The sequence below is a fragment of the Eleutherodactylus coqui genome, chromosome 5 (genome assembly GCF_035609145.1).
Source record: "Eleutherodactylus coqui strain aEleCoq1 chromosome 5, aEleCoq1.hap1, whole genome shotgun sequence".
NCBI lineage: Eukaryota > Metazoa > Chordata > Amphibia > Anura > Eleutherodactylidae > Eleutherodactylus > Eleutherodactylus coqui.
Genome location: NC_089841.1, coordinates 36,726,766 through 36,744,160, shown reverse-complemented (window position 1 = coordinate 36,744,160; position 17,395 = coordinate 36,726,766). Strand labels below are relative to the sequence as shown.

The window sequence follows — 17,395 nt, the reverse complement described above, 5'->3', positions numbered from 1 at the left end:
CAATCAGAGGCAGCACTTTTTCAATCCCCGGCCAGAAGAGATGAAGGAGAACAGTGTCGGGAACCAGGAAGAAGTTGCAGCGTAGCTGGACAGCGATTCTAGGTGATGTATTCTTGTTTTCCTGCAGCTAGGATTTCCTACTATCAAAGTTGCATTGCACCGCATGAAAATCGAGTTTTCGTGTGATGCCATGCAACAGAGAGGAAAGCTCTATAGGAAAACATGGGCTACAGAACCACACAAGTCGCGTGCATATTGCGAGACCTGCGAGGTTTTTCTGTTGGCATGTCGCACACTCGAAAACATCGCACATGTGAATTAACCCATTGTAAAGCATGGCCTGAACGAACATGCGATTTGTCCCATTGTCGCAACGTGACAAAATTGCACGACTTTGTTGTCCGTGTGAACAAGACCTTAAGGCCGCTTTTGCATGGGCAACAAAACCGTGTGACTTTCTCGTAATGCAACAACGCTACAAATCACATGTATGTTAAGCCCATGCTTTCCAATGGCTTCCTTAACATTAGCGATGTTTTGTATGCTGCTACATTGCAAGAAAAAAAAATCATGGTTTGCTGAATATTACCACGATTAGCAATGTTTTGTAGCCCATGTTTCCCTATAGAGCCTTCACACTGTTTTTGTGAAGTGCAATGCATCTTTTACAGTAGGAAATCCTACTGTTTCCCCCATGGCTAACCCTAGCTATCACATTAAATGGCTGTGATTGGTTCTCGAGCACGGCAGCTCAGCCAATCATTACAGTGCTCGATGAACCAATCAGAGCCAGCACTTCCTGGAGGCGGGGTTTTTGAACCCCCTGACCAGGAAGCGCTGGATGAAAACTACAAACTAGTGTGCCAGAGCTGCAGAGGAGACATGCGGCGGAGCCGGACAGCGCCCCTTAGGTGCTGTATTGAGTTTTTTTCCTTTTAATTCAGCCAGGGCAGGGCTTACATTTCAAGTCCCCCCGAAAATCCCTGCAAAAAAGCGATACAAAGTTGCGTGACTTTGTAGCGACACAAAATCGCTATATCGCAGAGAACACAGATGCGATAACGCTGCGATTTTCTCGTGGCGATATCCCTGTCACCTGTGTTAGAGGTGTCTAAAGGTCTAGGTTCCAGCAATATCAGCATTCCTATGAAGGCAAAAATCTCAGGATTCTCTAGTCGAATGATTCCTCAAGGCATCCACTAGAATAAGACCAGTGATTCTTAAGCCAATTCCTCAATGGAATCTCTCAGTAGTCCTGAGATGGTTAGGTCTTCCTCTCTTTGAAGTAGAACAAATATTTATTAATGAAGATAACTTTCCTGCTGGCCATCAGCCAAAAGAATTGGGGAGCTACATGCCCCGTCAGCTCTAGAACTCTATATTAGCCTTTTTCTGGACAGAGTCTTTCTAGGATTCTTATCTACTCAAAACCAGGTTACTAATCACCTTTATTTATACAGCGCATACATATTATGTAGCACTTTACAGCAATTGATATTAGATTCTGTCCCCATTGGGGCTCACAATATTTTAATTCACCTATTAACATGATTTCAGAGTATGGGAGGAAACAAGAGTATATAGACAAAACTCAAGCAAACAGATGGTGTCCTTCGTTGGATTTGAACCCAAGACCCCAGCAGTGCAAGGCAGCAGTGCTAAACACTGAGCCACCATGTTGCCCTATAAATAAATCTAAGTAGTGATGACAGGTTTGAGCAAGAAACGAGATAGAACTAGAAATCTCAGGATCTACCTGGAGAAGACACAAGATTTTAGGTAGGTTGAGAATCTATCAGTTCTCTTCTCACAAAAGAATAAGCAGTGTAAAGCCTCAAAACTCACTTTGAGTAGGTGGATTGAGGAGGCAAACTACTTTAACTTACTTGTCATAGGGAATAGAGTCCCCGTTTTTTGTCAGGTCCCACTCTAACCTTGCACTGTCAACTTGGTGGCCAGAAAAAAAATCTGGCTCCATTGCAACTCCATTGGCTCCATTTGTCTTGCACCTACTTGTAGCTCACACAATGCCTTCATCAATCATTATAGACAAAGATCTGCTTTCACACTGTGCAACCTTTGGAAGCTCAGTCTTGAATGACACCTTGCAGGAGGACCCACCATAGGGGATCCTACTTTCTAAATCTTGTGATTGTGCTGCTGTTAGGACATAAAGGAAGCATTGATTTATATTGTTAATCGGCTTTCCTCTAGTCCTATTAGCAGCACAAACTTCCACCCCATCGCTAAAATTTATTTTATGACACAAGGAAAGTAATCGGCACAGTCTGTATATGGGAGGGTGGGGAAGGTGAGCTATAGGATTAGGATGAATTTACTTAATATAATTAAAAATTCCTTCCATCCTACCAGTACACAGGGGCAGAATTAAACCCCCATGATTGTACTGCAGAGCTAAGGGGACACAGATTAACAATCTACATTAACATTTTTTCTTGTGCCATTTGTTATTAAAAGGATGTAAGGAAAAATTGTTACTTCCCTGTGAGAGTCCTTTGCAATTTTAAGGCAATTTGATTTTTGGGTAAAACATTTCCCACATTCTGATCATGAAAATGGCATCTCTCCTGTGTGAATTCTCTGATGTGTAACAAGATCTGCCTTATAGGAGAAACATATCCCGCATTTTAAACATGAAAATGGCTTCTCGCTTGTGTGAGCTCTTTGATGTTTAAGAAGATTTGATTTGTGGGCGAAAAACTTCCCACAATCTGGACATGAAAGTATTTTCCCTGTGTGAGTTCGTCGATGCTCAATAAAATACCCTTTGCTTGAGAAACACTTCCCACATTCTGGACATGTAAATGGCTTTGATCTTGTGTGACTTTTTTGATGTGCAGTTAGTGTTGACTTCCGGTTAAAACGCTTTTCACAAAGGGTACATGAAAATGGCTTCTCTCCTGTGTGAATCCTCTGATGTACAGTTAGAGTTGAATTCCGATTAAAACACTTTCCACAAATAGTACATGAATAAGGTTTTTCCCCTGTGTGAATTCTGTGATGGCTTTTCAAATGTGATTTATAAGTAAAACATTTCCCACATTCTGAACATGAAAACGGCTTCTCCCCTGTGTGAATTCTACGATGGTTAACAAGATTTGAGCTCAAAGCAAAACATTTGCCACATTCTGCACATGAAAATGGCTTCTCTCCTGTGTGAATTCTTTGATGGTTAACAAGATTTGCTCTCAAAGCAAAACATTTGCCACATTCTGAACATGAATAAGGCTTCTCTCCTGTGTGAGTATTTTGATGTTCTCCCCTTTTGTGATTTTTATTCTGCTTATTAGTCTGTGATGAAGCAGAAGATTGGATCTGTATAAGAGGACCAGATGATGGATCTTTACTGTGAGAGACTGAGGGGACATCTGTGATAATGGTGGGGTTTTCATATGTATTTTGTGTGATATCACAATCCTCTGCTTTGCAAACTACAGATATCAAATGTGTTGAGCTGCTGGTACAGTTATCTGCCAAGAATAAACAGATTTTTTTTATTAAAATAGCCTTAAAAAGGATATTGATATTTTATAACATTTCTATATAAAACTTTCTGCACTAATTACAAAGCAGGAAGCAAAATGCAATTATTAACTAAGCAAGAACATGGTGTCAAAGCAGATTTCAAAATGTGGAAGACATTCATTAATTAATGAATATAATTGTACAAATGCTCAACAGTTAAATAATAGCAGATTTCCGCCACTTCACATTTATGCTCAAAACTTACAACCTCACCCTCCACCATGCCAAACTAACCTACTTCACCTCCCTCGTCTCCTCACTATCCCACAACCCCAAACGACTTTTTGATCCATTCCACTTACTCCTCAGTCCCAAATAACATGCCCGTGACAGATCCTAGTGCTAGAGAGCTATCCACCTATTTCAAAGAAAAAATAATTGTAAACATTCGAAAAGAAAACTGCATTACTAGCCCCGATTCCGGTCTCTTCAGCACTGAATCCATCACTCACTCACTATCTATACTAGAACCAATGACAAGAAAAAGTCTCAAGACTGCTTTCCGCTGCTCGCCCCACCACCTGCGCTAGTGACCCTCTTCCCTTACACCTCCTCCAGTCCCTTTCTCCGGCTGTTATTACCCACCTCACAACCATAATCAACCTCTCCCTGACCTCTGGCATTTTCCCCTCCTTGTTGAAACACTCCATCATAGCCCCTCTGCTAAGAAAAAATTACCCTTGACCTGACCGAAGCTTCCAATTGCCAACCCATCTCAAACCTCCCCTACATTTCCAAATTACTAGAACGCCTGGTCTATTTCCATCTCACACACTTTCTCTCTGATAACTCTTACCTCAACCCCCTCCAGACCGTCTTCCGCCCCGTAAATTTGATTGAATCCGCCACCACAAAAGTGTCAAATGAGCTGATGATGGTGAAGTCGAGGGGCGACTACTCCCTACTAATCCTCCTTGACCTCTTTGCTGCGTTTGATACTGTTGACTCCTCACTATGCTTTGCTCTATCAGACTAAAGGACACTGCTCTTACCTGGTTCTCCTCCTATCTCTCTGACGGCTCTTTCAGCATGTACTTCACCAGCTCTACATCCTCTCCACTTTCTCTCACTATTGGGGTCCTCCACGGCTCAGTCCTCAGTCCCCTCCTCTTCTCTATCTACACAGCCCCAAACGGACAAACCATCCGCAAATTTGGCCTCAAATACCATTTCTATGCTGATGATACCCAGTTATACAACTTTTTCCGTGACATCTCTGAACCATTCCTCCAATATATCACCGACTGTCTGTCTGCTGTCTCTAACAGCATGTCCTCCTTTTGTACCAAACCTAACCTTTCTAAAATTGACCTTCTCGTCTTTCTGCCTTCAAAACAACCTGCCCCCAACAGCTCCAATTCCAATATCTGGCATCATAACCCCCAAACAGCATGCCTGTCTTGGGAGTCACAGTGGACTCTGACCTCTCCTTCATCCCCCACCATCCAATTCCTGGGCTGAACATGGCACCTGCACCTCAGAAATATTGCTAAAATCTGGCCATTTCTCACCACGGACACACTAAAGACACTGGTCACCCTCATCCATTCCCGACTGGATTACTGTAATTCACTGCTTATTGACTTTCCCTGCACCAGACTCTCCCCTCTCCAATCCATACTAAATGTGGCAGCTATACTAATTTTCATGTTCAGCAGCTTCTCAGACACCTCTGCACTATGCCAGTCATTGCACTGGCTACCTATTCACTACAGAACTAAATTCAAACTCATCACCCTCATCCACAAAGCTTTCCAAGGCACCGTGCCACCGCACATCGCCTCCCTCCTGTCCTTTCACCATCCAAGCCTGCACACTCCCATCAGGCAACACATTTAGATTAAAAGCCCCTCTAATTTGAGTCACCGTTCCTCTGGAGCGCACTACCTCAAATCATTCAGACAATCCCTGAGGCACGGAACCTCAGGCGCATCTGAAAGACACACCTCCTCAGGGAGGCATACCAAATCTCCTGATTCAAGCTCCCACCCCCCACAACATGACCCCTGCCCCTCCTTATGCCTCCCCACACCTTCCACTATCGTATACATCTTCTGCCTCTGTACTTCCTTATCACCCCCCTATTCTGTTGCCTATTAAATACCATGTCTGTTTTGTGCTTCCCCATGCCTCATCTCCTGCCCCTGTACCTCCTGAATCACCCCCACTCCGTCTCTTTCCAAGTAATTGTATACCACATGTAACTGTTGTCTTGGGTTGAAAGCGCTGTGGAACAAGTTGGCGCTATACACAAAAAAGATTATTAATATGAATAAGTTTTGATATATATCCCACATTACCAGTCACAAGTTTTAGAACATAATTTTTTCAAATTTTTATTCATATTTACACCATTTAATGCCTTAAATTTACTTTGAAATGAAAGCCGAGAACAAGTAAACAAGTTATGAATTAAGATAATGGATTAACTTTAACATAATGAAATCTAGATTTTTGACTTTTCAAAGTCGCCCCCACCCTCCTGGCACTCACTAAGAGCGGCTTCCACGGTGGCACAGCGGGTTCTTAACACTGCTAAGCTCAACTCCCCTCCAGCCATCCCCCACCCCTTGCCGTTGCACCCTTGCTCTCCCTCACTGTCACCCAGCGCTGTCCCCGGAGTGTCACCCACCGCTGTCCCCTAACCCTCCAGCCTTCCTCTGCAGCCTTCCCCCCAGCGTCCCCCTTCCACATGGTCACCCAGCGCTGTCCTGTGCTGTCTTCCCCACAGCTTCCCTGTCCCCCTTCCTCACTCTCAGCCAGCGATGTGCTGTCGAGTCCCGGATGCCGCGCCACTGCTTTCTGGTCCCACGAGCTAACAGTGCAGGGAGGCCGCTGTTGCCGCAGGAGAAGACGCTGTACCGCCTGGGAAGCTGCTCTTAGTGAGTGCCAGGACCTGAGAGTCCGAGTAGAGGAGGCAGCCCTGCAGCCAATTAAAAACTGGGGGCGTCCCAATGCTGTCAAGCAGCCTGTATCTTGTCAACACCCACACTTCCGGTAGTGACAAGATACAATAATACCTCCTCGCCTTACCTTCATACCCTCACAGTTATAAAATGTTGTTGTGAGCATTATGTAAATGTGATAAGCATGTACCAATTAAGCTGTGTACAATTACCTTCAATAAAAAGAGCCTAGCTACGTAAAATGCCATGCTAACTTTATTCTGTGGGTCAGTACGGCAATACCAAATTTATAGTTTTTATTATGTTTCATTACTTTTAAAATATGTATAACTGTTTAAGAAAAGAAAAACGTTTCGGCACCACATTCTGATCCCTTGATGGGGCTCCCTATGGGCTTATGTATTCTGTGGGGCGACCTATAGTTTCTAATGGTACCCTTTGCAGTATATTTGAGTTTTGAGCACTTCATTTTTTCTGACCGGTGGAGTGACAAAATGTATTTTCTTCTGCTACAGCTTCACTGTGTGTTATGAATAAATCCATACTTTGATATTTTGGATTCCAATGGACACTGCAACACGGATGTATATTTTTTATTGTTTCAATTTTTTCATGCAAAATAAAAGGGAAAAGGTTTTTTAACTTTTAATATTGTTGCTAATATTTAAAGATTTTTTAAACTTTCTTTATCATTTTCTTTTCCCGAAAGGGGCTTAAACTTGTAATTGTCCGATTACCCGTACAATATACTGCCGTACTTCAGTTTGAACCTAAAATCCTGTATGTGGGAGTGAATTTCTTCCTGTGCCAACTGTCTTTACCCAGAGAATGGCAACTCTTGGAGCTAAATAGCATTATAGAAGCGATCAGCAGATCATACTGTGAACTCTACAGGTAGAACTAAAGATTTTTACCTTACTGTGATCACTCAACTTTGTGGTTTTATTTTGCAAAGTTGATAAAAAAAACAACACACAAAAAAAACGATATTGTATCGTGCAATGAAACTTACATGTTAAATCATAGAATGGTAGAGTTGGAAGGGACCTCCATGGTCATCGGGTCCAACCCCCTGCTCAGTGCAGGATTCACCAAATCATCCCAGTCAGATATTTGTCCAGCCTTTGTTTGAACACTTCCATTGAAGGAGAACTCACCACCTCCCATGGTAACCTGTTCCACTCATTGATCACCCTCACTGTCAGAAAGTGTCTTCCAATATCTAATTTGTGTCTCCTCCCTTTCAGTTTCATCCCATTGCTTCTAGTCTTTCCTTGTGCAGATGAGAATAGGGCTGATCCCACTGCACTGTGACAGCCCTTCAGGTATTTGTAGACAGCTATTTAGTCTCCTCTCAGCCTTTTTCTTGCAAGCCAAATATTTCCAGATCCTTTAACCATTGCTCGTAGGACATGATTTGCAGACCTCTCACCATCTTGGTAGCTCTCCTCTGACCTTCTAGTTTGTCAATGTCTTTTAAATTGAGGTGCCTAGAACTGGACACAGTATTCCAGAAGAGGTCTGACTAAGGAAGAGTACAGGGGGACATTTTAACTCACGTGATTTAGACTACACTTCTGGTAATACATCCAAGAATTGTGTTTGCCTTTTTTGCTGCTGCATCACATTGTTGACTCTTGTTCAGTCTATGATCTATTACTATACCCAAGTATTTTTCACATGTGCTTCTGTTTAGCCCAATTCCTCCCATTCTGTATGTGCTTTTTTCATTTTTCTTGTACAGATGTAGGACTTTGCATTTCTCCTTGTCAAATACCATTCTGTTAGTCGCTGCCCATTGTTCAAGTACGTCTAGAACTTTTTGAATCTTCTCTTTCTTCTACGGTGTTAGCTATCCCTCCTAGCTTTGTATTGCTGTCAAATTTGATCAGTTTTCCCTCAATTTCCTCTTTCAGATCATTTCTAAAAATGTTGAACAACACTGGGCCTAGGACAGAGCCTTGTGGTACCCCACTTGGTACATTCTTCCACTTGGATGTGCAGCCATTTATGACCACTCCTTGAGTACGATCACTCAGCCAGTTGTGAATCCACCTAACAGTTGCCTTATCAATCCCATATTTGGTCATTTTTTCAATAAGTATAGTATGAGATACCTTGTCAAATGCTTTACTAAAGTCAGGAAAAACTACATCATTTCCCTGATCAACTCAGTCGGTGATTCTGAAGGAAATTAGATTCGTTTGGCATGACTTTGTTTGTTACAAACCCATGCTGGCTCTGGTTAATTACTCCATTCTCATCCAAGTACTTGCATACATGCTGTTTAATAATTTATTCAAAGATCTTTCCTGGTATAGAAGTCAGGCTCACGTTATTTAAACCATATGGTGAAATTACAAAGGAGTAGTTCAAGATTGGAGTAAAGTGGGGCAAAGGCAGGTGATGGTGAAAAAAAACAAAATAAGCGCTAATTATGTACCGATTCTGGGGACACATGGGTGTTGGTTCAGGGAGGTTTATTTTTGAGGTGCAGGGAAACCACTGAGTTGAATTGCATGCAGCGTCATTAATAAGTTGTAAGCCTGAATGGTGCACTACACATATCAGTTGGCCTGGCACCCTTTGTATGCCTTATTTAATGTGCAAGTTTAATACTAAGCAGCTCCCCCCACCAATATGTGTGTTTCATTAGTATTTCGCACCTGTGTAATGCTCTTAAATATAGCAAATTGGCTATCTGCTCATTGAGGAATGTGGTTCTACACTTGCTCTTGTATTTTGTATCAGTATATCAGTAAGTATGGCTGCCTTGTATTATTTTTTTACATATATTTAGTTAAGTCTATTACCTGGTGATGGGAGCGGCTGGTGATTCTTCATCATGGGCTCCTTGTACAGATCCTCGTGTCCTTCTAAATATTCCCACTCCTCCATGGAGAAATAGACAGCGACATCCTGACACCTTATAGGAACCTGACAACACAATATACAGTCATCACCCAGAAGCCTCCAGTGCTGTTACTGTATAATGTCCCAGCATTCCCTGCAGCGTCACCTCTCCAGTCAGCAGCTCAATCATCTTGTTGGTGAGTTCTAGAATCTTCTGTACATTGATGTCCTCATGTATCAGGGGGTGAGGTAGGGGCCCCGTGATTGGACTCTGGGGTCTTCCCCATCCATCACACACAGGGGCCCGACAGCCATCACTAGAGGTCTTCTTCACTACTGTGTAATCCTGTATATGGAGTGAGATTAATAAACATCACTAAGGTGTAATCCTGTATATTGGGAGACAATACATAGATAAGAAGGATGTAATATGACATCATCAAAATCTCTTATCAGGGGTAGAAGCAGAGAAGATGCAAATCTTTTTTTGAAACATCTGAACTCCAATAAAATAGGAATTAAAGGGGTTGTCCCGCGCCGAAATGGTTTTTTTTTTTTTTTCAACAGCCCCCCCGTTCGGCGCGAGACAAACCCGATGCAGGGGTTAAAAAAGGAAACCGGACAGTGCTTACCTGAATCCCCGCGCTCCGGTGACTTCTTACTTACCTGATGAAGATGGCCGCTGGGATCTTCTCCCTCGGTGGACCGCAGGACTTCTGTGCAGTCCATTGCCGATTCCAGCCTCCTGATTGGCTGGAATCGGCACGTGACGGGGCGGAGCTACCAGGAGCCGCTCTCCGGCACGAGCGGCCCCATTCAGAAAAGAAGACGACCGGACTGCGCAAGCACGTCTAATCCGGCGATTAGACGCTGAAAATTAGACGGCACCATGGAGACGAGGACGCTAGCAACGGAACAGGTAAGTGAAAAACTTCTGTATGGCTCATATTTAATGCACGATGTACATTACAAAGTGCATTAATATGGCCATACAGAAGTGTATAACCCCACTTGCTTTCGCGGGACAACCCCTTTAAATTTACATATGATACAAGTTCATCCACAGCAAACTTTCTAGACCTTACACTGAAAATAACCGAGGAAGGCATTATTGAAACTGAGAAACAATCTGTTGGAATGAAGTAGTCATCATACTCCTATCCTGAAGAGAGGCATCCCGATGGGACAATACCTTAGGGCAAGATGGAACTATTCAAGAGACCTGGCATTTCAAAAAAAAAGAGTGTGAAAATCTATTTATTAGACTTAAGAAACTTGGTTAACCCACAAGACTATTGAAGAGCATAATCTGAGCCTTGACCGAATTTCCTGAAGATAAACATCACCTCTCCAAATTACAATATAATTAGATGTATTGGGACTTTTGACAGCTATTCAACTGAAATTTAGATACTACATGAATACTGGCCTATTCTCTTGGCAGACCCACATTTGAAGGACGTTATTCGTAAACATCCATCTGTCACTTATCGAAGAGTAGTAAGTAGAGATGAGCGAGTATGCTCGCTAAAGGCAACTCAAGCGAGCATTGCCTTTAGCGAGTATCTCCCCGCTCGAGACGGAAGGTTCGGGTGCCGGCGCGGGGGAGCGGTGAGTAGCGGCAGTCAGCAGGGGGGGGGGGGGGAGAGGGAGAGAGAGATCTCCCCTCCGTTCCGCCCCGCTCTCCGCCTCAGCTCCCTGGCCGTTCAGAGAGGAGTTACCAAGATGGTGAGTGGTCTCCTAATAGGTAACCAAATGGGTGCCTGTCGAGGCCCTACCGAACACAATTAGCCCAAGAAAATTCTTTTTAAGCCAAAATTATTTCTTCACAAGAGAAGGGGGGAAAAAAAGGAAAGAGGAGAACAAAAAAAAAGGAAAAAAAGACAGCCGCCAACCCCAGTCTTTGTCTGTTTTGAAAGCATATATGTCAATAAAGTATATCATTTTATATTATTCTCTTTTGGAAGGGTATAACCATTAAGCTACTTGTTTCCCTTTGGCAATTTTTGGGAAATTATATTATCTGTTATCAATACAATCTCTCCCCTCTCCAGTGACATCATCTATTACCATAGATATGATGTAATGTAACATCATCAAAATCTCTCCTCTCTCTAGTGATGACATCTATTACCAGAAATAAGAATGATGTAATGTGACATCATCAGAATCTCTCCCTTCTCCAGTGACATAATTTGTTTTTACCATAGATATGATGTAATGTGACATCATCAGAATCTCTCACCTCTCCAGTAAGCTGGAAGAAAATCTCTAGGGTGAGATTTAATACACTCTCTGCCATCTTGTTCTTGTCCTTCTCCATACTTGATGGGTCAATCAGGAAAATTCTCTTATATAAAAGATAGCAGCTGAGGATTCTATATTGTGGGAACCTGAATGGGAGGAAGATAAGAAAATGTAGAAATCACACAGATTTGATGTAAAAGAAATGCTAATACTGAAGATAATAAGGAGAAACATTTGTGTAGATTTTATATTCTCTCTTTCTGTAAGGAGAGGTGAGCAACTTCTCAAGTCCATTCTTTCATCTGAAAAGAGTAACTGCACTTTTAAAAATGTTTTGGCAAGATGGAGTGACTTGTATCAGTGGAGTCCAAGGTCTGTGGTCCTCAACCGAGCCCTGTGTCCCCACGACTATAATTTTTGCTGGTTGGCTCCTTTTGGTAGCTGAAGATGGATGTGTAGATCCATAGAAGTCTATAGCAATTCTTAAAAATGTACGTATGGTTTTCACATTTTTTTTTCTGTCGTCTTTTCTACAGGACTTTAACAGCAAATTATAGAAGATACAAAAAAAAAATAAAGCTATAAAAAATGCTTGAAATGCTTTAAAAACACTTGGCCCAAGTGCCAAAATTTAGACTTTGATTGTTTACACTGGGCCAAGCCTGTTTTTGGAAATCTGGGTGGGGTCTAGGGTTAAAGCATGTGACGTTGCACAGATAAAAACATTTACTATTATTTCTGACCAGAAAGTGCCATAAGTTATAGCTGAAGACTTATTCGGTTGGCATAAATGGCATGGTGATGCCAACAGGTGCATCAAATATATTAACCCCTTTGTGACAGCAGATACACCTTTTAACGGGTGTGTTGGGGGTGTCCCAGCTCCAGGCTCTCCCCTACCAGAGGTAGGTGGGAGTCTGGAGCACACACTGAGTGCTGCAGTTTGCAGTCCTCAGTTATTCGATATCTAACAGATATGGGTGACTGAATGAAAGTAAATGGCGGAGCATAAAGGGTGACCATTACAGCTCCCCTCAGCGATCGGATCGCTTTGGGGAGCTGAAACAGCTTTCCTGCAACCTGCCGCAGTCCCCGCCTCTGCCTTCATTTACGGCGTCCCATCTCCATGCGCTGCGCCTGTCAACCAAAACGGCAATAATAGCGACCACACGCAAAGTAAAAAAAAGTTAAAGTGTAAAGTTCCAAAAGGAATGGTGTTGGGAGATGGAACGTTCCCTGATGTTCACCTCTGACCTCTCTGGCCGACGTTTCCACCCGCCCACGACCCTCCCCTGACTCTCCCAGGCAAAAAGACAGATGCACTGAACCTATGTGCAAAGCTTACAAATATAGCTTTGTACATATAAACTACCCGGGACCCATTATTATTGGTCCCTGGAGACATGGATGGCTGTGATAATCCTATCATTGCCATGCATAATATTTTGAGAATTACGCACAGGACTAGTGATGTATTCTCTCCTTAAACAGTGTTTTCTGGGAGGAGAGAGAGAATACATTTTTCTAGTGATGGGTAGAACCAGAGAGTGAAGGTTAGAAAGAGAAAGCTTTCTTTTCTTGAGGTGCCTCAGTGTCTCGCATCCCAAGCCGTCTTAGAATCTGAGTGCGCAATTTTTCTGAAACACCCCAAGTGTGGGTGAAGAACACCCCTGTAATTGTTTTCCACTATTACTGTAACCGCTGCTAAGTGTCCTTTTATTTCTATTTTCATTTTTGAAAAAACAATTTGTACTAAAACGACCCGCAGGCGGTCCAGAGCCGAGCAGCCTACTGACGGCTTTGGTCTAGCAAAAGTGGAAGAAAGTTTGTGCAGTGAGGACTCTGCTCTTGCCTCTAGCTCCATGGAGGTTGCAGCAGCTGTAGAGTCATCAGGCCCGAGAGCTGCGATGCCTCCCACAATGTGGGGTTCCAGAGATTTATTTCACCCACAAATACCACAATTTGTAGCGCCTCCTGGTGTAGATGACGCAAATTTTGTCCCCATTGATTTGTTTTTTTTAATCATAAATGGCCCGGTCTTGGAATTAATTGTCCAGCAGGCTAACATCTACGCTGGTCAGTTTATTGCAGATCATCCCACCTCTGTGTATTCCAGACGATGGATCCCCACAAGTGTCCCAGAAATAAAAAAAACTGGGGGAATAATTTTATTAATGGGTTGAGTTAAAAAACCCTGCATCCGCTCGTACTGGTCCACCAGTGCAGTACATGCATTTCTTGCATTTCACAGATAATTCCCAAGCCCCCCCAATAGTTGGCCCTGCCCATGACTGCCTCAATAAACTGCGGCCCCTAATCTCCCTGCTCAAAGATCCTTTAAAAATTTGTATACCCCCGATATAAACCTGTCCGTTGACGAGTCCATAATGAGCTGCAAGGGCCGTCTTTCCTACCGGCAGCTTATCGCATCTAAGCTCGCCAGGTATGACATAAAATCATACAAGGTATGTGAGAGCTCTACTGGCTACACCTGAGATTTCTTCATTTATGAAGGCAGGGACCACCAACTTAATCCCCCATATTACCCAGAGAACATAGGCACCAATGGGAAAATTGTATGGGAATTATTGTCCCCATCCCTGCCCAAAGGATGCCATGTGTACACAGACAATCAGTATACGGGTATCCCATTATATAAAGCCCTATATGATGCAGACACAGGGGCCTGTGGGACAATAAGGAAGAATAATGGGATTCCCACAACCGCTGGTGTCCAGGTGAGTGGAAAGGGTGGCCGTCATATGCACTTGTGAGTGGGCCGCCGTTCGCAGTGAAATGGCACGATGAAAAGGAGGTCTACATGCTCTCCACCGTGGATGCAGACATCTCAGTCGGGGTAAGAGAGAGGAGCTACTACAAAAAGCCTGTCAGAGTACAACAAGTTTGTGGGGGGTGTGAAGTTCTCTGACCAGGTGCTTCAGCCATATTTGGTGAAGTGTAAGACCAGGGCCTGGTACAAAAAGGCAGCAATATAGATTACTCAGACCAAAAATGCCTCCCATCCATTCAGCGCAGTTGCGATCCTCCGGAACGCGGCTTTTAGCCATGCTGGATGATCACCAAGTGTTCCCCATCCCCACGCAGTGCAATGTGTTTTCCAACATATTTTGATGGAACGCCCAAGGATAGGACATGCAACAATTTATTTCCCGCACCGCAACGTGGGAATCAAGATCACTCATGTATATGACCACATTCAAAAGAATGGGGTTCATATTCGTGCGTCTCGCAACACACAAATCTAGCGCTAGTTTCTGTAGCAAAGGTACATGCCCATAGGCCGTATTCACACGGGCCAGCACAATATCTGTACAAGAAACTCGAACAGATATCACACTCATAGACGTGATTTTCTATGCGAGTGACGTGTTTTGCTAGAAAAATGCATAGCATCACGGTACGTGACTTTTACGTGTGTGAAATCTCGCTGGTTATTTTAATAGAAAAGACATAAATAAAAAAATTAAAAAAAAAAAAAATCGCATTGCAATGAGATTTTTTTTGGACCCATAGAAAAAAAATTTTCTATTGCACAGCAGCGCTGAGAGACAGAAATCGTTCGTGCGAATCTACATCTTGATTTCAATGTGTTATTTTACCTTACAAGTTCCGTCCATATCACTATCAGACGAGCCTGGGAAGACAAAAGCATTTAAAAAACGCTTCTCCCTTCTCCTCTGGGTCCACGGCTGTGTCTGACAGTCGAAGACCCGACCTGCTTCTGCTTGATTGCAGGAGCACAGGCTTTAATGGGGATTAAAGCTCAGGACCAAGCGCCCTTAATTTACCACAATTGGTCCTTGAGGGGTTAAAGTTCAAATCCCCTACCTGGACTCCAAAAAAAACCCCGTGTATTTGTGCTCCATATTACACACGTGATACAGAGAGCTTAAAACCGCATTGCTATGCATTAGGCTGCCTTCGCGATTGCGATATTACTGCGTTTTTTAACGCGAATGTCAATAGGACTTTCTAATGTTAAAAACGCATCTCACAAAAATTCCACGTTCGTGCGATTTTTGTGAGACGCGTTTTTAACATTAGAAATGTCGCTGCTCTTCATGTGGTACAAAAAACAAAAAAGAAAACCAAAAGAATAAACTATTTAGTGCCCGCTCTACATGCGATTATATTACTTCAATAGTGACAACCGACCTCGTAAACTTAACCCGTTATTTAACCCCTCCCCGCTATAGGACACGCACTTCTGTCCTGCAGCGTCGGGGTATGTATGAAGAGAGGTCACAAGGCGACCTCTCTTCATATAGCGCGGGCAGCTGCTGCTTATTACAGCCAACACCCATGGGCAATAGCTGCAATCAGTTGCGTGGCTGATCTGCGCTATTAACCCTTTAAATGTTGCTGTCAATTCTGACACAGGCATTTAAATCCCCCAAATGATGTTCGGGGTTCCATACAGCCCCCCCCGCGATCAGATCGCAGGGAGACGTGCGGGTGTCATGGCAGTTAGGGGCCTTCTGAAAGGCCCCTATAAAGCTGTCCCCGTGGGGTGGCTGGATAGACTGCCTGTCAGATTTCACTATGACAGAATGCTATAGCTTTACGTCATACTGTAGGAGTGATCAAAGCATCGCATGTTCTGGTCCCCCAGGGGGGTTTAAAACAAAAGTGAAAATAAGATTAATAAAGTTTTACTATTTTTTTTTTTTTAAGTTATAAACATTCAACAAAACTCCCCTTTTAACCGTATTTACAATAAAATGATAAAACAAAAATACATATTTGGTATCGCTGTGTCTGTAAGACTCTGATCTATCAAAGTAGCGCATTATTTACCCCGCACGGTGAATGTTGCCCAAAACAAATAAAGATCGCCAGAAATGCACTTTTTTTGGTCACCTGGTCTCAGGGAAATAAAGCAATCAAAAGCGATCAAAAAGTCATATGTATTCCAAAATGGTAGTTAAGCAATAAATAAAGCAGTTACGTTTTTAAAAGGGAGGAGGAAAAAAAAAAAAAATCGCAAATGGGGAAGGAGGGGTGGGGGGGGGGTGGGGGGAGGGACCCGTCATAAAGGGTTAACCTGCACAGAAAACAATACAAAAGAAGATTTAAAAACCTCTAGGCCGGCTGAACGCGGACATAAGTGTAATTTCGCAACTTTTTTGCGCTATGAACGCATATCGGTGTATTTGGCTGCCCTTTTTCTGCCCACAGGACGCTCATTGGCGCGCGGCAAACAAACACCACAAAATGGCTAGTAAGTACCAGATGCCTTATTTTTCCAGCAGAATTTGCGCACCCCCCATTGACTTCTATGGGGGCTTTTAGTGCACAAATGTGAAAAAAAAAGGATATGTTCTGACTTATTTTGCGCAGCAGACATTGCGTGTGCAGAATACGTGTTAGCGGGTTCTATTCACTGCGTATCGCGTGCGCCAATAACTCTGCGCAATGCCAGCCATTAAAAAAAAGATTACAAAATGTTACTAAAAATGTTTGATTTTTGCACCCAAACTCTGCTGGTCGTAAAGGGGTTAATCCGTCCTCCCCCAGCGGTCCTGGCAGGAGGGAACACACACATACCTCCACAGCAGCCGTGTGCTCCTGGCAAATGCTGAATCCTAGTGACCTAGAGGACCTGCGGTGACGTCACCCACACGTGACCAGCGCTGCTGTGGGAGGAGCCAGCAGAAAGTGTTGAATACTGGAAAAGCACCAACCCAAAGAGCCACCTGCAGGCATATTAGTAGTTTACGCTTCAGTTATTCCTGCTGCCGATTCCAGCCAATGAGGTGGCTGGAATCGGCACCATGTGACTTCCCATTGTGCACGAGCAGTACAGTTCAGCTGCCGTGCAC

The 17,395-nt window shown here is 43.3% G+C and overlaps 2 protein-coding genes across 2 annotated transcripts in view; both read right to left on the bottom strand.

Moving 5' to 3' along the window:
- LOC136628738 (zinc finger protein 268-like) overlaps nt 1-17,395 on the bottom strand; it is a 451,149-nt gene that overhangs the window by 157,997 nt on the left and 275,757 nt on the right. The window lies entirely within an intron of this gene.
- Nucleotides 1,275-17,180, bottom strand: LOC136629187 (gastrula zinc finger protein XlCGF57.1-like). Its single transcript, XM_066605353.1, has 5 exons — nt 17,121-17,180; nt 11,551-11,698; nt 9,472-9,651; nt 9,266-9,389; nt 1,275-3,491 (listed from the first exon to the last, which is right to left on the bottom strand). The coding sequence occupies exons 2-5, from the start codon at nt 11,626-11,628 to the stop codon at nt 2,569-2,571; spliced, it is 1,305 nt and encodes a 434-aa protein (XP_066461450.1). The 5' UTR covers nt 11,629-11,698; nt 17,121-17,180; the 3' UTR covers nt 1,275-2,568.